Raw genomic sequence first — 15,991 nt, forward strand, 5'->3', positions numbered from 1 at the left:
CAAATCAGTCTACTTGAAACTAAATAAGGATAAGATTATCTGTTTGCAAATCTGAAAAAACGTATCTATAATTTTTAATCCTTTATCGATATCAAAATTTGATAATTTTATTAAGGAAAAATTTACTTCAGATTAATTCAAGATTCGTATTATAAAAGGAAATGAGATCTGGAACATCTATATGTCATAAAAGTGCGAAAGAATTAGTGACTTAGAAAAAATGATGGTAGAAAATTCGTAACAAATCACATTTAGTAGAGTAAATATCTTCATTTTATTAATGAATATAACCTCAAGTAAATACTTTTCTATTATAAGAATAATCTTAATCGAGTATAAAAAATAGATTCGACAGTAAGCTAAAAATTCGAGGCGATACGGAATACGGGCTTGATTCTCGCAAGTCCTATTTTCCAGCTAATCCGTGTAATTACCAACCCCGTCTTCCTTTGTGTGGAAGATTGACCTCTAACGGGTGTCGGAAATCAAAATACCGTCCATTGAAAATGTTATATGTTCTATGTTACGAATGATTCTAATATTCTTTTCTCAATTTTGTTAAATCTCTATATAAGAAATGTTATTGTTATTTTTCAATTTGAACACTATAGATTTTTATAAGGCATTTATAACAACTTGATTATAAATTAATGGCTTATATCGTATTACTTGACAAAGAGCACAATTCCTGAAAATAAATAAAATATAGAAAAATATTTGAAAAATATAATTCAATTTATCCACATTGCATTCTGAAATAGACAGGAAATTGAAGTAAAACCTGCAAAAAATCATAAACTTATACGACAAAGACTTATAGAAGTAAAAATATATAGATATATATTTATATATAGATTACGTTATAAATGAACACACTCTCTCGCGCGGTATAAAGTTAGAATTCGAAATTTTGTGCGTTAAATCGAGTTTTATATCGAGTTAAAATATGGTCAATGAATCATAAACTTATGTTAATTTTTCTTTGGCAGTGGAGGTGGAATTAATTTGACTCCCCTAAAATAGGAATGGCCCAATGCTTTCTTTGCAGTTATCCTCTGATTAGGGTCGTACGTCAAAAGTTTCTGAAATCATAAAAAAATATATGTATGCAAATACTAACGCGCTATTGCAAAGCAGCTAGTTTTTCCCGAGACAAACAAATCTTACTGAAAGTAAATCTTTGGCATCATCATCAAAAGAGGGTAAAACATCGCTTAAATTAATCGCCTCCCAGTTTGGAAATCTGGATGTGTAGTCCGTAAGTTGTGAGACTCCTGGCCATACCGTTTCATCCGGTGTGCCGAGCATGCGGAATATCTTAAACAACTGATCTATCTCGGAGTCTCCGGGGAACAGAGCTCTTCTAGTGGCCTGTAAAAAAATATCGTCTCTAATAACTGCAATTATAGTAGACTCACCAAACTTTTGCATAATATTCACGTACCATTTCTGCGAATATGCAACCGAGACTCCATATGTCTAGTGCACAGGTGTACAATTTGGTTCCTAGAAGGACTTCTGGCGCGCGGTACCAGAGCGTGACAACTTCGTGTGTGTACGTGCGCACGGGAACACCAATCATTCTGGCCAATCCAAAATCCGCAAGTTTTATGTGACCTTCCCGATCTATTAACAGATTCTGTGGCTTTAAGTCTCTGTGCAATATACAACGAAGATGGCAAAAGGAAATCGCTTTCAGCAATTGGTAGAGATAACTCTGTAACAACAAAAATCGTTTCATTTTTAAGACGAACGCATTAATCACGCCATGCAAAATGTAGAGATTTTTATACCTTGACAAGGGGTGGATCCAAACCTCCCTTAACGGAATCTAGTAGCTTCTTCAGGTCCTGTTGCAGAAATTCGAAGACAAGAAATAGATGTTTGTCAGCGTCTACGACATCGAACAATTGTATGATGTTTGGATGAGCGAGGTCTTTCAATAATGATATCTCTCGAATGGCAGTAGATGGCACGCCTTCTCTTTCCCTAATTCAAAGCAACACTATTTAATTAAACAAAAATTGTCATTGATTAATATGCTGAAAGATATCTTAATTTTTTAAAGGAAAATTTCTTTCTTTAACATTTCTAACATAAATTATTCACTTACAAGTTTCCTACAAACATATAAAACAACATAACATTAAAATTGCATCGGTGAGAAAAATAAAAATAACATTGATAATTTCTGTATACCCAAGAAAAAATGTTATCCTGAGTAAAAATACTATGATTGAAAGAGACATGTATGTACAAGTTCTTATTTCAAAACAATCCTAATGAGACTTGTCTTATTTTAAATTAATAATTATAGTGTATTAAATAAAAAATACCAAATCAAAAACCAGGCGAGCATGGCATAATGGGACAAGCTGAATAATGTGGTGCTACGAAAATTAGTGTAACGTGGCCCCCACAGATTCAGCTGACCCCAATATGCAAGTTGTTAGCAGTGTGTTAGCAGTGTGCACAAGCAAAAGCCCAGCTGATATTGCAGTTCTGCAAACTGATAATTTTCAACATATATAGCCGAAATTAAGTTTGTACAATCAGTACAATTAACACTTATATTAATCAGATATTATCCAGATTAGTGACTAATAATTTTGTGGACTGTTAAAATTCTAAAATTACACTATTATATTGTTCTTATGGTTTTGCCTATTTTGAGAAAAACTGACATTATAAAAAATTACAAATTTTAAAAAATTGGCAAATATAATTTTTTATACAATTTAAACTTTCTCAAATATTCTTTAGACAATTTTCACAATTAGAGTGTTATTATATACATATTATTTTTAAGTGAAGAATGTAGAATACTTTATGAAAATGTTATTGTATCAAGCATCAAAGAGAACAGATATAAATGGTAAAATATTTTGAGAAATTACACTGCACGCTAATTAATAAAAGCTTAATGATCTCATCATTAAGTTATAAGTGAATTATATAGATAAAAGAATATTATAACAGATATGTATTTTTCTTTAAAAAGCAAGTTAAATTAAAAGTTAGTAATACTGTTATATTTATTGTGATTAAAAGTATAAAAAAAGAAGAAAATACTTTCTGTAATATTCCTCTAGTTATCTCTTAATATATGTTTGACAATCAGTGATAAGAAAATTGACAGATATAATACAGCAAATTTTTTGAAACAATGATGGTTGAACAAACAGCATCCAACATTTATCAAGATGACTATTAAAAAATTCCGAGGACACACCTAGCTAAAATGCCTCCTTAGAGGAACTGTCGTAAATAATGATTTCCATTTGTGATTAAAATTAAGGGATTCACGCTAACATGTTTACAGACACAGTGATATGTCCTAAAGTCAAGAAAGCGTTTGGACACAAGAGAGATTTATAGAGTCACGTACGTTTCCAAGCGAATTTTCTTGAGTGCCACCACCTTTCCGGTCAGTTTGTCCATGGCCTTGTAGACCACCCCGTACGTTCCCTCCCCTATCTTCTCTATCTTCACGAAATTATCCATAACCTCAACGTTCGCGCGCTCGCCGCCGCCACCGTGAGCTCGTAGACGTTGCTCTTCGGCCGGAGCCGAACCTTCCCTCATCGAATCCGTCGTCGACGCTGTCGTTGATTCGTTTCTCTAAAATATCGTCGACATGCGAGATATCCAGGATGATTAGCCGTACTCAACAAAGCCGTTTTACAATGTTTGTTTGTCAACACTGTAGACACTATGCTCTGGAAGCGTTGTAACTCTAGCGCGCCGTTGTAGCCATTTTTATGTTTTTAGAGGGGATGCAAGAATCGATAGTACAAATCGATGGATGGTGGTCGCAAGATCGATGGTCGTCAACCGGCGTTAACATAATAATAAACCGGTTTAAAAAATTGTAATTATTACGAATAATAAATATAAATTATCTTTATCGAGCTCTTACGCAAAGAATTAAAATATTAATTATATTGCACTAAAATTTCATTTTATGGTGTCAAAATGTGTTAAGAAATATTTTCTTGCAACGCTGAAAAAGATACATTTGAGACTGATCCTTTATTTATTTATCACAATTATTATATGGAGTTCTAACAATTGACTCAATTGCTCAATTGTTTAACCTATTTGATATTTTATCAGCGTCGTGCAGTAACATGTTTTTTTAATTTTATTACAAGTAGCTATTTTTTTTAAATTTCGCATTTAACATATTTAAAACTATTCGTCTGTATTTGAAATACATAAATATTCGATGTTTTTATTTCGAACTCTAACAAAATAGAACACGATATATCGAATTCCCTCGCATCTCTAAAGGATACACACAGAATTAAGACATGTGATATAAGGAGGTAAATTGAGTATAATTGCAATAGGATTTCCATTTCAACAAATACATACATGACCCTAGGATTGTCAATATTAAAATCCTCCCATACACATTAGATTTTGATTCCAAAAGATCCTTCGCACATGCATTACATATAGATAATATAATTGCGCGCAGCTAATTGATCGTTTTTCATAGAAGCGCAAATTATTCTTAAATGCGCTCTAGATTCGTCGAATCCCTCCATTCTTAATATATATGTTAGTTGTTTAAATCTAATTACGAATATATTGATACGTATTAAGTAAAAATATGTATATAGGAATTACACTACCGTATATATCTCGCGCGTGTACGAGCCCTACTCCGTGCATATAAAATATGCACGTTTCTACCAAAGCCAGGCAGGGGGGGGCGTAAAAATTGGAATGTTCACGATATTTTATTCTTACGCTCGGAAGATATACCCACAAGTTACTTTCTACAATTCATCAAATATAACTGCCAAAAATTTACATAAAATTACATATTCATTAAAACATTATTAAACAATATTAAACAATTCATCAAAACAAATATGTTACAACATGATTTGACTGTTCAATAACGAATTCCGTGTATACCGTTTGAATGTTCATGAATTCCCTTTATACGTTTAATTATATCCTTAAAATTTGAATTCAACCCAACAACAAAAAAGATACAAGTTCGATTCACTATTGAACAGTGAACACAATGATTGGTATTTTTCAATAGCCTCTGAAAAATAGCAAAACCCAAAAACAAAACTACCATACAGCGAGATTCGTCCCACCTACGTTTCGCGTGACAGGATATTGGATAGAAAATATGATATATTTCCCAATGACTAAAACGGACACGATGTGAACGTACAGTATTTCCATGCACATTAAATTTACGTTCCTCATAAAGACTTGTATTTTTACGGTTTCGTTATGCAAGTTGTCCAAGAGAAAACCTGGAAGGATATTATTTTATAAGACATCTTCTTTTCATAAATATTATCTTTCGTTGAATAATGTTTTATTTCCATTATTATTAAATTAATGCAATCGTCAATAGAATTATAATCAATGAAAGAATTTAAGCATCCCCTATTACGACCGCGAAAGGTTAAAAGTCTGCAGGATCCATTAAAATTCTATATTATGCGAGAAAGGGAGACTATTATAAAGTTCATCAATAACTTCCCACCAGGCTCTTTAAGACATCTTGCATTCACTTATGCGTAAGTTTTATTACATAGTGCACAATCAGCGCAGAATTTAATCACAAGCAAAGCACTCGTATATTGATTATTTTTTGGTGAAACTTGAAATACGACAAATTTGATATTATCAGTGATGGCACTAGGATAATTCGATAATATATCATTTTAAGTAATTTCATATTTTTGTATGCTATATGTATGAATTAGAAGCAAGTGTCAAATTAAAGAAAAAGTGAAAATAAAGATAACCATAGATTTGTAAAGCCAAGTTTTATCTAAATTAACTACAAATTTTGTAGAATTATTATAACCTTTCCCGATTCTTTTGATTAAAATTTTTCATAAAACAAAAGATATACGAGAGAAAATTTGAAATATAAAAAGTAATTTCTCTCTTCAGACATAAAAGTATTATAAAGTTATCTAAATGTACTCAAAAACGATATGACAGAATTTATCTTATTTGGGAAGATATAAATTTCCAGATATTATATCATTGAATAGTTATTTATATATATATATATATATGTTATTTATGCAAGAAAAATATGATTATGATACGATCGTGGATGCTATCATCTACACTGTTATCATGATAGATTATACTCTTCCATAAAAAAATATTTAAAAAAAATTGCGTATTTTCCTTTGTTCCATGCTTACATCGTTCTGTATATTTTAAAATGGTTGTAAATATTATGATTAAATCATTAAATTACACAATATAATTATAATAATATGATAGATTTTCATCACTTAGTTCAATTATCAAATTTTTGGAATAAATGCAATAAAATTTAATCAAAAAATACTTACGTAAACACGTGATGTTTTCCGTCTCTAGACTACAAGGCGCATTGAGGCTTGTTATGAGTGTTCTAAGTGTATGACTAGAGCACACATTTCAATTATTATTAATCTAACTCACTCTAAAACCTATGATTGCCCAGTTGAAAAATGTAATCTCCTGTTTTCGTTGAGCATCGCGCATGCATAACCGTCACAGTATATTAAAACGAAATATTGAAATATTTAGCCCTTATGTTGCATAACATATATGAGCAATCAAAAATAAACTTTATATTTTGTTTTCTTCATACTAAAGAAAATTATCGTGAAATAACTGTTCATTTTTTTTTTCAAATGCATGTATGTGTGTGCTGCCGAATCAATATAAATAATTATGTCGCGGAAAAATGGCTCTTGCAGCTTTTTCCTGTGGATCTAATTGATTTCGGTAATATCTTGCCAAGAAAGCTGCAATCACCTGAAAATGTTTAAACATTTATGATGTTTAATGTTCATAAAGTCCAGAACAAATAAGGAAAAAAATCGGAAAAATATAATACAAAAGTAATCGAGATCTCTATCGCGTAAACTGCTGTATGTTATATACTAGACAATAATTTAGATTCTTTTTTAGAACATTATGAATGAAAATTAGCATATGAACATCTGAATCGATAAAGCTACAACGCCGAAAAAAAATCAAAAGAGCGCAACCCGACGTTATGAAACCACCCACCATCTGTTAGGAGGATCATATGAAGTGACAGAGGACATGGCGATGGTGTTAGACTAGAGGAAAGCACTAGGATTAGCTCGTGGATCTTTCTGGTTCCTGTACCGCACGGTCAACCATACACCAACAAACTGTAATCGGGCACACATGTTAGCAAAATGAGAGCACTTTCATTGTAATCAGTGACTAGTGTGAAATATAGTGCAAGTATAGTTATAAACAAGTGTTTTAAGTGTTAAATAAATTGTATTCTACAATCATATGCTGTACAATTGTGCAATATACGTGTATATGTAAGGAATGATGATATTACTTGTGAAACATCTTACCTCTGTAAAACTAAAGAATAATCCTATGCTGCCACACAATTTGAATGCATAATCAATGGTGGATTGCAGTTTGTGCATACATGTCGGACAAGGTGGACAATTAGACATTAGGTTGACATCAGTTGTTGGACAGCAAACCTTCTGTAAAAAGATTGCAACAGTTAGATTTGAATAAATATGACTTTTATCTCGAGGTTCTTACAGTGGGATCCTTGCAAGCTAAATTTGCATCATTCGTATTGTTAAATCCGCAACAGTTGAAAGTATTTTCAACTTTTGTTTTTAGATCAAGTTCAACACGTGTCCAACCCTAAAAAGTAATTATTATATTTTATCAATTTCAAATAATATATATAATTCCAATATCTTTTAGAGATTAAAATTACCTCTTCTGCAAGTTGTTCTTGCTGTTTAGTATTCACAGCGAGACAAGCACATGCAATGCTGAATTGAATCAGGAACAAAAGGAATAAGATAAGCATGTACTGTAAAATATAATTAAGGAAAGATACTTACATTTATTTTAATAGTATTTATCATGTTATTTAATAAAACTAAAACATAATATTGTGCGTGTTACACGCATTACACATAAAAATATATAAAATGTACATTTCATTCATTTTTATGCTTTAGAATCTTATATCATATTTGGTAAGCTTAGGACTTTACTACAATGCATTCAAATCTTAATTTTAAATAAAGAAATGGTTTAGAATTCTAAAATATAAGATTTAAATGCATCATAGTAATCTTCTAAGCCTACCAAATGATACGATATAAGATCTAAAGCAAACAAATAAAAAAAAGCCTTATAATATTACATCATAACATTTGTGAGGTTAGAACTTTAGAATGTACATTTTCTTTACTGCGATACAGTGAATCTTATATTTTAAACAAAAAAATAGTCTAGAATTCTAAAATATAAGATTTTAATGTATTATAATAAAGTTCTAGGCCTATCAAATGATACGATATAAGATCTAAAGCAAAACAATAAAAAAAAAGCTTTATAATGTTATATCATAACATTTGTGAGGTTAGATGTATTACAATAAAGTTCTAGGCCTACCAAATGATATGACATAAGATTCTAAGGCATAAAAATAAATAAAATGTACATTTTAACATTAATATTAGATTTAAATATTTGTAATATTAACACAATAGCAAAGATAAGAAACATAGATTCCTATTTTGTCAACTGGCCTTAAATAATAAGTAAAAAAGGATACAAAGAACAGTAAAACCTGATGGTGTTTAACAGCACCAATCAGACCCAAAATAGAAATGAGAAACAGTATCACTCCACATGCCAAAATACCACCGATAATGGGGAGATTTGTCACTAAGGCAGATGCCCTGCCATATACAGCAACTCCTATCAATATAAAGGCAACAACCTGTAAAAAAAGTAGTCATTAATAAAATATCCATTATGTGTTCTAAAGCATAATGTAAATTTGACACACTGTAATAAAATGCTAAATAATCTTAAGCTGATTAGCTACGTTAGACTTGCGCATAATCTAAATACCAATTGTCTGCTGAAGGTCACAGCTGTCATTTGCAACAGTTCATCCTAATAATTAATCATTGCATCTATGTACGTAAAAAAGTAATATTAAATTAAAAAAATCAATAGTTTCACGAATATACTGATATTACACTATTCATGGCAATCCTTAATGCAATTATCTGATGATCAGTGAGAGCAAACCACTAACATGGTTAAGTCAATTTTCCCTCTCTACGTATATCATGTACATTAACAATTAGGGTAATTCAGGAAGAGGTATGAAACCGCTAATCAGTTCATATGTGCTCAAAATTACTTGACTACTGATGCAACTATGTAACGTACAGATATTTCTTCCTAATCAACAACAGCAAAGCAGACAAATGCGCGATTACGAACGGAAAAGCGATCTGTTAAGTTTTTCGTAGAAAATGTCTAAAATGTACAAGATTTACTCACGATGTAAAGGATGTTGAGTGCTGTCAGCGCATTTTTAGAGCACGTAAAACCGCCGCACATCTTCAGCTGCGCCCGTTTAGCCTTAGCTGCTCTCGTCGAATCTGTACAGCCGCAATTGCGGCGATTCGCCACGAAACACGCGAAGTTTTCGTTAAAAAGATGTGATATACGAACTACGATTGCAAATTCCTAAATTCGCACACGAATTTCAACCTCGTCACAGTCCCCACGATGGCAGACGACTCGCGACTGCCTGCACCAGCGCGATGGCAACGATCGATGCGCTCGATAGATTGTGACTATCACGCGCGAAACACGAATGTAAATACGTATCGTGTATGACATATCTGTAAAAAAAACTAAAAATAGAAATCAGACAACACCATTAGTTGAGATTTTATATTATAATTAGTAATAGTTTATATTTTTAAAATGTATACAGATAATATTTACCTTCATTTTTGATAATAGAATCGCAACAATTAACATAACTTTCCAAAATTATACCGCTTTCAAGCATTAATGCCACTCGCATGTATTATTAATTTATGCCACCTGATAACAACCAATGAATCTCAATTCTATTATATTTTAAATATATTTTTAGTATCTCTACTTTGATTTAAAAACAAAACAAAAAGTAAAATTAATAAGTTTGCAGTAAAATCATTATATAATGTTATTGCCAATTTTATCGATATCAGCAAAAATATAATCTATTCCATTTGTTTCCATTCACTTTGCTAATAAAATATATTTTAAAAACATGAGAAAATATTCCTCATCTTGTTTTGCATTTTGTCGAATTTGCAAATGTATATATTTTCGCATGTATAAAGTATTCGCATTTATTTCAGACAAAGTTTCACCACTGACGAACGTCGACGTCGTAAATGTGTCACGTCGAAGCTCGGTGGATTAAACGTTAACGACGTGAACGCTTGGCCCAGATAACGCGTAAACATTTTCCATATTTAAATGCAGTTTTCTGCCGTAAAACTGCATATAGCATGCCACAATTTGCATATAGCATTTCTTCTTATTCTGTTTAAACATTCCAGTTTTATTCATTTCATTGAAATAAAATATAGCATTTAAGACATGCGTACTGTCTGAGATGACGATATATTTATGTAAATGATAGCGTTATCCAAAATAAAAATATTACCAATTTAACTTCGAAGTTTACAATCTACACAAAATTATAATAGTTTTTGACTAATTATTTATGTTGCGTTTTAACCAAGCTATGATTCTTTCTTTTCTCATGCTGCTTTGGATAAAAAAACGATAAGAACTGTATCTGATAAAAGAGAATCTATTGATATTCCAAATTATTTATATCACCAAAAAAACCCGTAGTAATCTGTAAAAATATTGAATATAAAAAACATGTAATAAGCCGACTCTATTTTGGGCGTCTCTGGAATGTTAAGCAGATAAGCCAAATCTCTAAACCTTAGATAGTGGACAATGGTCTATTTCCTCTATAGATTCTAAGAAACAAAAATTGAAGGTCGACTCATAATGGACATTCAACACAAGACCTTGCCACACAAAGATCGAATATTTATTTGCATTTATTTTATCATGATCGATAAGCGTGGCTATCCACAAATTTAATGACTCTAAAACGAGCCCCTACTGCAAATCTCAAAATCTATATTATAGTTGATATCGCCTAAAAAGCAGGATAAGAAAAAAAAGCAAAAGATTATGGAAGTGGTCAAAGTATTCCTACAGAATTACGTTAATCGTCTTGAACATGTCGTGTGCGTCAGAGGCTCTAGCTTTGTCCGTCCGCTCAACAATACAATTTAATATCGATAAATTCATCTTTAACTTTATATGAATTAACAAGTGAATCGATAGTGAAGTGTCGGCATCATACCATTCAAGTTCACTTCTGCACGGACTACAAAACCAAGACCAAGTCCTCTTTCTTCACAAAGCACCTGCAAAACGGTTAGTTATTAAGTGATTAATTAAGTCTTGATAACTATAATATTTTTAATTACTAGTTACATAAATATGGTATTCCTTCCAATCAACATCATTTATTCCGTTCAATTTTTCTATCTATTTCTCTTTTCTTTTCGCACAGCAACGAAAAATAAAACTTCTGTCCGCTCGTTGCTTGCGTGTTATTTTTATTTTCACCGGCCGAACAAACTTTTCATTACCGTGCGACATTTGCCGCTATCACAACCAGAGCGTACTTTCGCCAATTCTTTTTAATTAATTTCGCCATAATTATTGCGAAAATTGCAAGACAGTAAAGGATTTTTCTGTCTGATTTATTATGCTCTATCCGCTGACGAATGTTGTCGTGGTTATTGCGACACTCTACATAACAGTATATTTCAATATTCATAATATCTCTTAATGTCTTTTTTTATATTAAAGATATTCTATATCTGAATATTTTTTCGATATTAAAATAAACTATGTGAATACAAATGTATTCAGATGTATAATTAACTTATTCTGTTGTTCTTATCTTTATAATATACTTTATTTGCAAATTTGCAACTTAATTTTTTCGCAGATTATGCGATTATTTTGCAATGTAATAAATTTCAAACTATTATTGAATATTTATAAAACGTAATTGCAAAGACGCAAAACATGCAAAATTCTGTAGACTAATTATGGCCGATAAGAAGCACGTTTTCATAAAAATTTGTGACGCAGCATGTTTGCGCATGTATGCGCCAATCGCATGCATATTTGCACGCAACAAGATATCAATGTTTTCAGACGAGACAGAAATTATCGTGAATAGGTATTTGATTTATAAAAACAATCAAAAAAATCCTTGAAGTAAAGAGTTTACAAACAATCATTAAAAGTGCATTTAACAGTGCACTTGTAACCTATTCACGCAGAAATTCCATTACGCATTTACGCGCATCACACATCATTATGATCCCCTTATGCGATAACAAGTGATGCGAGAAATAATTGCAAACAGAAACCTATTTTAGAACAATCTTAGATAGTACAAATCACGTGGAAAATCATTACAATTGCGCAAAAATTTATCCTTTAGAAAAACCAAACAAAAATAATTTTTTAAAATTAGGAAAAATAAAAATGATAATTGTACGTAAATACACAATGACATTTTTTCATTATAATTTATAACACACAAGTTGTTATGCAGAGAGATTTCATTTTCTCTCTGCATCAATAAAATATAAGCAACTGCTTAATAAATATGCATTACGAAAATAATAATAGCGCTTCTTTATGCTCTCATTGTCCACCGTTTGTCGTTTATAATTCACAAAGGCTATTTTCCAGGGTGACTGTAACATCACAATTGTAATGCTGTAAAATGATTAATTACTAATACGTGTAACGTTTGCACGTTTGTTATTATTAATCAGCGGCTTGTAATGGATAGGCGTGTTTATAAATAACTCCATATAGGATTTTCTCTTTAATTAATATAAAATATTAATCCCGTTATTCGGAAACAAAGGCGCGATGACTGTTCTCCCAGACGCTATGAAATTTCACCCAATTAATATTTAATGCAATTCAATAATATAGAATATTTGTATTAAATCTTAATATTTCGAATAAATATTGCAATATTTGAATTAGTTAAAATGACGATTAAATATCAATAGAAATTATCAGAATTGGTGTTAATATTATTTCAACGGCAAACAGACCAACAACAGAAAGAGAGAGAAGAGAAAAAGAAAATTTGCAAAATTCATTCATGATTTTCCTTTACCATAAACTGTCAACATTTTACATATAATATAACTATAAATAATGTTTTGTTGATATTTATGCATTTCAATGTTTTACGGAAGTGTCGAATAAAATATTATGCTCGAAGTATATTTTATATTTGTTATATAATAATAAAAATTTGATAAACTTATATTATTATAAAGTAAATAATGCTTTATATTATTTTTATAAAGTACATTTTGCGTAAGAATTATATTATACCTTTATATTTTTGTGCGATAAAAGCATAATATCTGTTATCTTTTAAAACAGTCGAACATGTGTAACAGTGTATAGAGATATGTGTGCACAAAAATAGGCGTAAAAATATTGATATCTATCCTACTCACCTTTCCTCAACCAGAATTAAAAGTAGTAATAAGCAAACTTCATCATCTTCATACATACATACATATATGGGTGGGGACAAGATTTGGCACGAATCACTGATAACAAAATTGCTGATAAAGTAACATATAAAATCTGTGGTACCATACATACGGTGTCATTTCATCTGAAATGTATTAAAATCGGTGGTGTGGAGATTCCTCACAATTTCTGGTAGCATTAGCGCGTTTCATCGTTATCTCTGTAAGAATAATATTGATTAAAATTTAATAACAAGAAATTTTTTTTAAATAACTGGGTTGAGTTCTTAATTTGGAAGTATTTATTTAAATATAGCGTTATATTCAAGAGAATATATTCTATTTAAATTTTTTTAACATTGCGTTAAAAATATTACTAAATTATTAGTCGTTTCTTCTAAAACATTTAACCCCAATATAATCATTTATATTTTTTTAAATAACAAACTGATTCTTTCTTCAGTCCTGTAATAAGAAGAAATAAAAGATGAAGCAATCACCTGTTAAGCGGTGGCCTCAATACTTAGCAGCGATTACAGGTAAATAAAATTTTAATTTATTTCAATTTCTCAGGAAATAAATGATAAAATAATTCTTAAAGCATAAATGATGAACATGTCTAAGCAAAATATCTTGAAAACATTTTCAAGTATCCAATACATTTGGAAGTTAATTAATTTAGCACATATTTAAAATTTATCAAAAGTGCAAATACTTTTAACTTTAATGTCTCGAATATTAAAATATATGAAACACATATTTATTAAATTAAGGTTTATCTTAAATATAAGCTCTGTTTTCATTTTATACGATTAAATGTTTTCAAAATTTATATCTGTATTTTCCACGCAAATAAATATATAAATAGGTAATAATTTTGATTTTGACTACTTACCTCATATAAACGGTACATAATTAATTTCCTTTATCTACATTTTTTCAATTAATTCAGTCTTTTTGAATATTTTATATACAGGAAACTTCATGAGATAACAGTGGCGCAAATCATGATTTATCTATTCGTTCTATTTTTTTTACAGCTACCATATCGCTAGCAGCTGCTGGATCTCACATAGGTTGGACATCACCCACCTTACCAATTCTGAAATCACCCGATTCCCACATTCAGATAACATCCGACGACGCTTCCTGGATCGCTTCGTTCTTTCTCCTCGGCACTATACCTGGATGCATTCTGGCGGCCTTCATCGTCGACTGGCTTGGACGGAAAAAGAGCTTGTTAATAGGCGGCGGCCCTTTGTTGATTGGTTTCGTTCTCGTCTATGTAGCGTGGAATCCCTACGTTCTCTATGCTTCCCGTTTCATCAGCGGCATCGGTCAGGGCGTGGTGTACGTCGTCTGCCCGATGTACATCGGTGAGATCGCTGACAAGGAGATTCGAGGCTCTCTGGGCTCTTTCATTAAACTAATGGTTACCTTCGGGGAACTGTACGCCCACGCAGTCGGCCCGTACGTCACCTATGAAAAACTCGCCGGGATTTGCATATTAATTCCGCTGCTGTTCTTAGTGGCCTTCGTCTGGATGCCCGAGTCGCCGTACTATCTACTGATAAAAAATCAACCGGACAACGCGATGGCAAACCTGAAGAAGCTGAAGCGCTATGCCACCAAAAATGAGCTGGATGAAGAGCTGGAGCAGATGCAGAAAACAGTCGTCCGCGATATCAGCAACCGCGGTAGCATTCGAGACTTGGTTGGCACACGTGGCAATTTGCGCGCCATCGTCATCAGCTTAGGCCTGCAGTTGGTCCTCCAGTTCAGCGGCATCGCTGCGATCGAGTCGTACACGCAGGAGATCCTTGAGGAGGGCGACTCAAGTATCTCTGCGGCTACCGCCGTCATCCTTCTGAGTGTGTTTCAGCTGATCGCAGGTATCGGCGCGGCGATTCTCGTCGATAAGCTTGGCAGAAGACCGCTGCTTCTAGGCACCACTTTTAGCGGCGGGATCGCGCTAGCCATCGCCGGCACTTTCTACTTCCTCAAATTTCAACAAGGATGGAATACAGCAGGATACGGTTGGATACTCCATTCTTCCGTGATATTCTACGAGCTGATTATCGCTCTCGGACTGAATCCGTTATCGTACATGATGTTGGGCGAGCTGTTCCCGACAAACGTCAAAGGCACCGCTGTGTCACTGGCTAATCTCTGGTCTTCCTTTCTGGCTTTCATCGTCTCCAAATTGTATCAGATAATCTCTGATTACTGTGGAGTGTACGCGGCTTTCTATTGGTTCACCACCAGCTGCTTCTTGGGTTTTGTATTCATCCTGTTTATCGTGCCCGAGACCAGAGGCAAGTCACTATTAGACATCCAGGAGGAGTTAAATTGCAAGAAGAAAAATCGGACGCAGAAGACCAACAAGGATGCAGAGACGAACAAGGAACAAATTTACATAAGTACAAGACTTTAAGCTGATAGACGGAAGTAAGATGCTTTACATGAATTTACACATGATAATTTCTAAACAATAGGGATAAGCA

General features: G+C 32.3%; 3 protein-coding genes and 1 long non-coding RNA gene across 6 annotated transcripts; 1 reads left to right on the forward strand and 3 right to left on the reverse strand.

Moving 5' to 3' along the window:
• Window positions 1-814: 814 nt before the first annotated feature.
• LOC105671693 (cyclin-dependent kinase 2-like) lies at window positions 815-3,726 on the reverse strand. Its single transcript, XM_012366059.2, has 5 exons — window positions 3,389-3,726; window positions 1,794-1,989; window positions 1,445-1,717; window positions 1,168-1,371; window positions 815-1,082 (listed from the first exon to the last, which is right to left on the reverse strand). Exons 1-5 carry the CDS (start codon window positions 3,583-3,585, stop codon window positions 972-974), a joined length of 981 nt encoding a protein of 326 aa, XP_012221482.1. The 5' UTR covers window positions 3,586-3,726; the 3' UTR covers window positions 815-971.
• A 287-nt stretch (window positions 3,727-4,013) lies between these two features.
• Window positions 4,014-9,669, reverse strand: Tsp97E (Tetraspanin 97E). 2 transcript variants are annotated; one of them, XM_012366100.2, is made up of 7 exons: window positions 9,370-9,663; window positions 8,627-8,794; window positions 7,775-7,873; window positions 7,591-7,698; window positions 7,389-7,529; window positions 7,063-7,190; window positions 4,014-6,804 (listed from the first exon to the last, which is right to left on the reverse strand). In XM_012366100.2, the coding sequence occupies exons 1-6, from the start codon at window positions 9,427-9,429 to the stop codon at window positions 7,116-7,118; spliced, it is 651 nt and encodes a 216-aa protein (XP_012221523.1). In that variant the 5' UTR covers window positions 9,430-9,663; the 3' UTR covers window positions 4,014-6,804; window positions 7,063-7,115. The 2 variants fall into 2 exon arrangements, with proteins under 2 accessions (XP_012221523.1, XP_012221521.1); XM_012366098.2 differs by lacking the exon at window positions 7,063-7,190 and having other exon boundaries at window positions 9,370-9,669.
• A 1,522-nt stretch (window positions 9,670-11,191) lies between these two features.
• On the forward strand, window positions 11,192-15,979 carry LOC105671703 (facilitated trehalose transporter Tret1-like). 2 transcript variants are annotated; one of them, XM_067349148.1, is made up of 3 exons: window positions 11,192-11,334; window positions 13,951-14,026; window positions 14,528-15,979. In XM_067349148.1, exons 2-3 carry the CDS (start codon window positions 13,975-13,977, stop codon window positions 15,919-15,921), a joined length of 1,446 nt encoding a protein of 481 aa, XP_067205249.1. In that variant the 5' UTR covers window positions 11,192-11,334; window positions 13,951-13,974; the 3' UTR covers window positions 15,922-15,979. The 2 variants fall into 2 exon arrangements, with proteins under 2 accessions (XP_067205249.1, XP_012221518.2); XM_012366095.2 differs by lacking the exon at window positions 11,192-11,334 and adding an exon at window positions 13,627-13,710.
• Window positions 11,259-14,528, reverse strand: LOC136997818 (uncharacterized). The gene is made up of 3 exons (XR_010888456.1): window positions 14,383-14,528; window positions 13,470-13,708; window positions 11,259-11,324 (listed from the first exon to the last, which is right to left on the reverse strand). It is a non-coding gene; the product is annotated as an uncharacterized lncRNA (long non-coding RNA).
• Window positions 15,980-15,991: the final 12 nt, after the last annotated feature.

Source organism: Linepithema humile, chromosome 2 (assembly GCF_040581485.1).
Source record: "Linepithema humile isolate Giens D197 chromosome 2, Lhum_UNIL_v1.0, whole genome shotgun sequence".
NCBI classification, from domain to species: Eukaryota; Metazoa; Arthropoda; class Insecta; order Hymenoptera; family Formicidae; genus Linepithema; species Linepithema humile.

Excerpts from the sequence above, each read along its gene's own strand:
- Tsp97E (XM_012366098.2), bottom strand. The coding sequence starts at position 9,429 with ATGTGCGGCGGTTTTACGTGCTCTAAAAATGCGCTGACAGCACTCAAC. Across the intron at positions 7,874-8,626 it reads ATCAGGTTTTACTGTTCTTT|TACATGCTTATCTTATTCCT; the intron begins GTATCCTTTTTT and ends TATATTTTACAG. Across the intron at positions 6,805-7,388 it reads TATTCTTTAGTTTTACAGAG|GTGATTGCAGCTTTCTTGGC; the intron begins GTAAGATGTTTC and ends AAACATTTTCAG.
- LOC105671693 (XM_012366059.2), bottom strand. The coding sequence starts at position 3,585 with ATGAGGGAAGGTTCGGCTCCGGCCGAAGAGCAACGTCTACGAGCTCAC. Across the intron at positions 1,990-3,388 it reads AAGAAAATTCGCTTGGAAAC|GGAAAGAGAAGGCGTGCCAT; the intron begins GTACGTGACTCT and ends GCTTTGAATTAG. Across the intron at positions 1,372-1,444 it reads GTTGCATATTCGCAGAAATG|GCCACTAGAAGAGCTCTGTT; the intron begins GTACGTGAATAT and ends ATTTTTTTACAG.
- LOC105671703 (XM_067349148.1), top strand. The coding sequence starts at position 13,975 with ATGAAGCAATCACCTGTTAAGCGGTGGCCTCAATACTTAGCAGCGATT. Across the intron at positions 14,027-14,527 it reads ATACTTAGCAGCGATTACAG|CTACCATATCGCTAGCAGCT; the intron begins GTAAATAAAATT and ends TTTTTTTTACAG.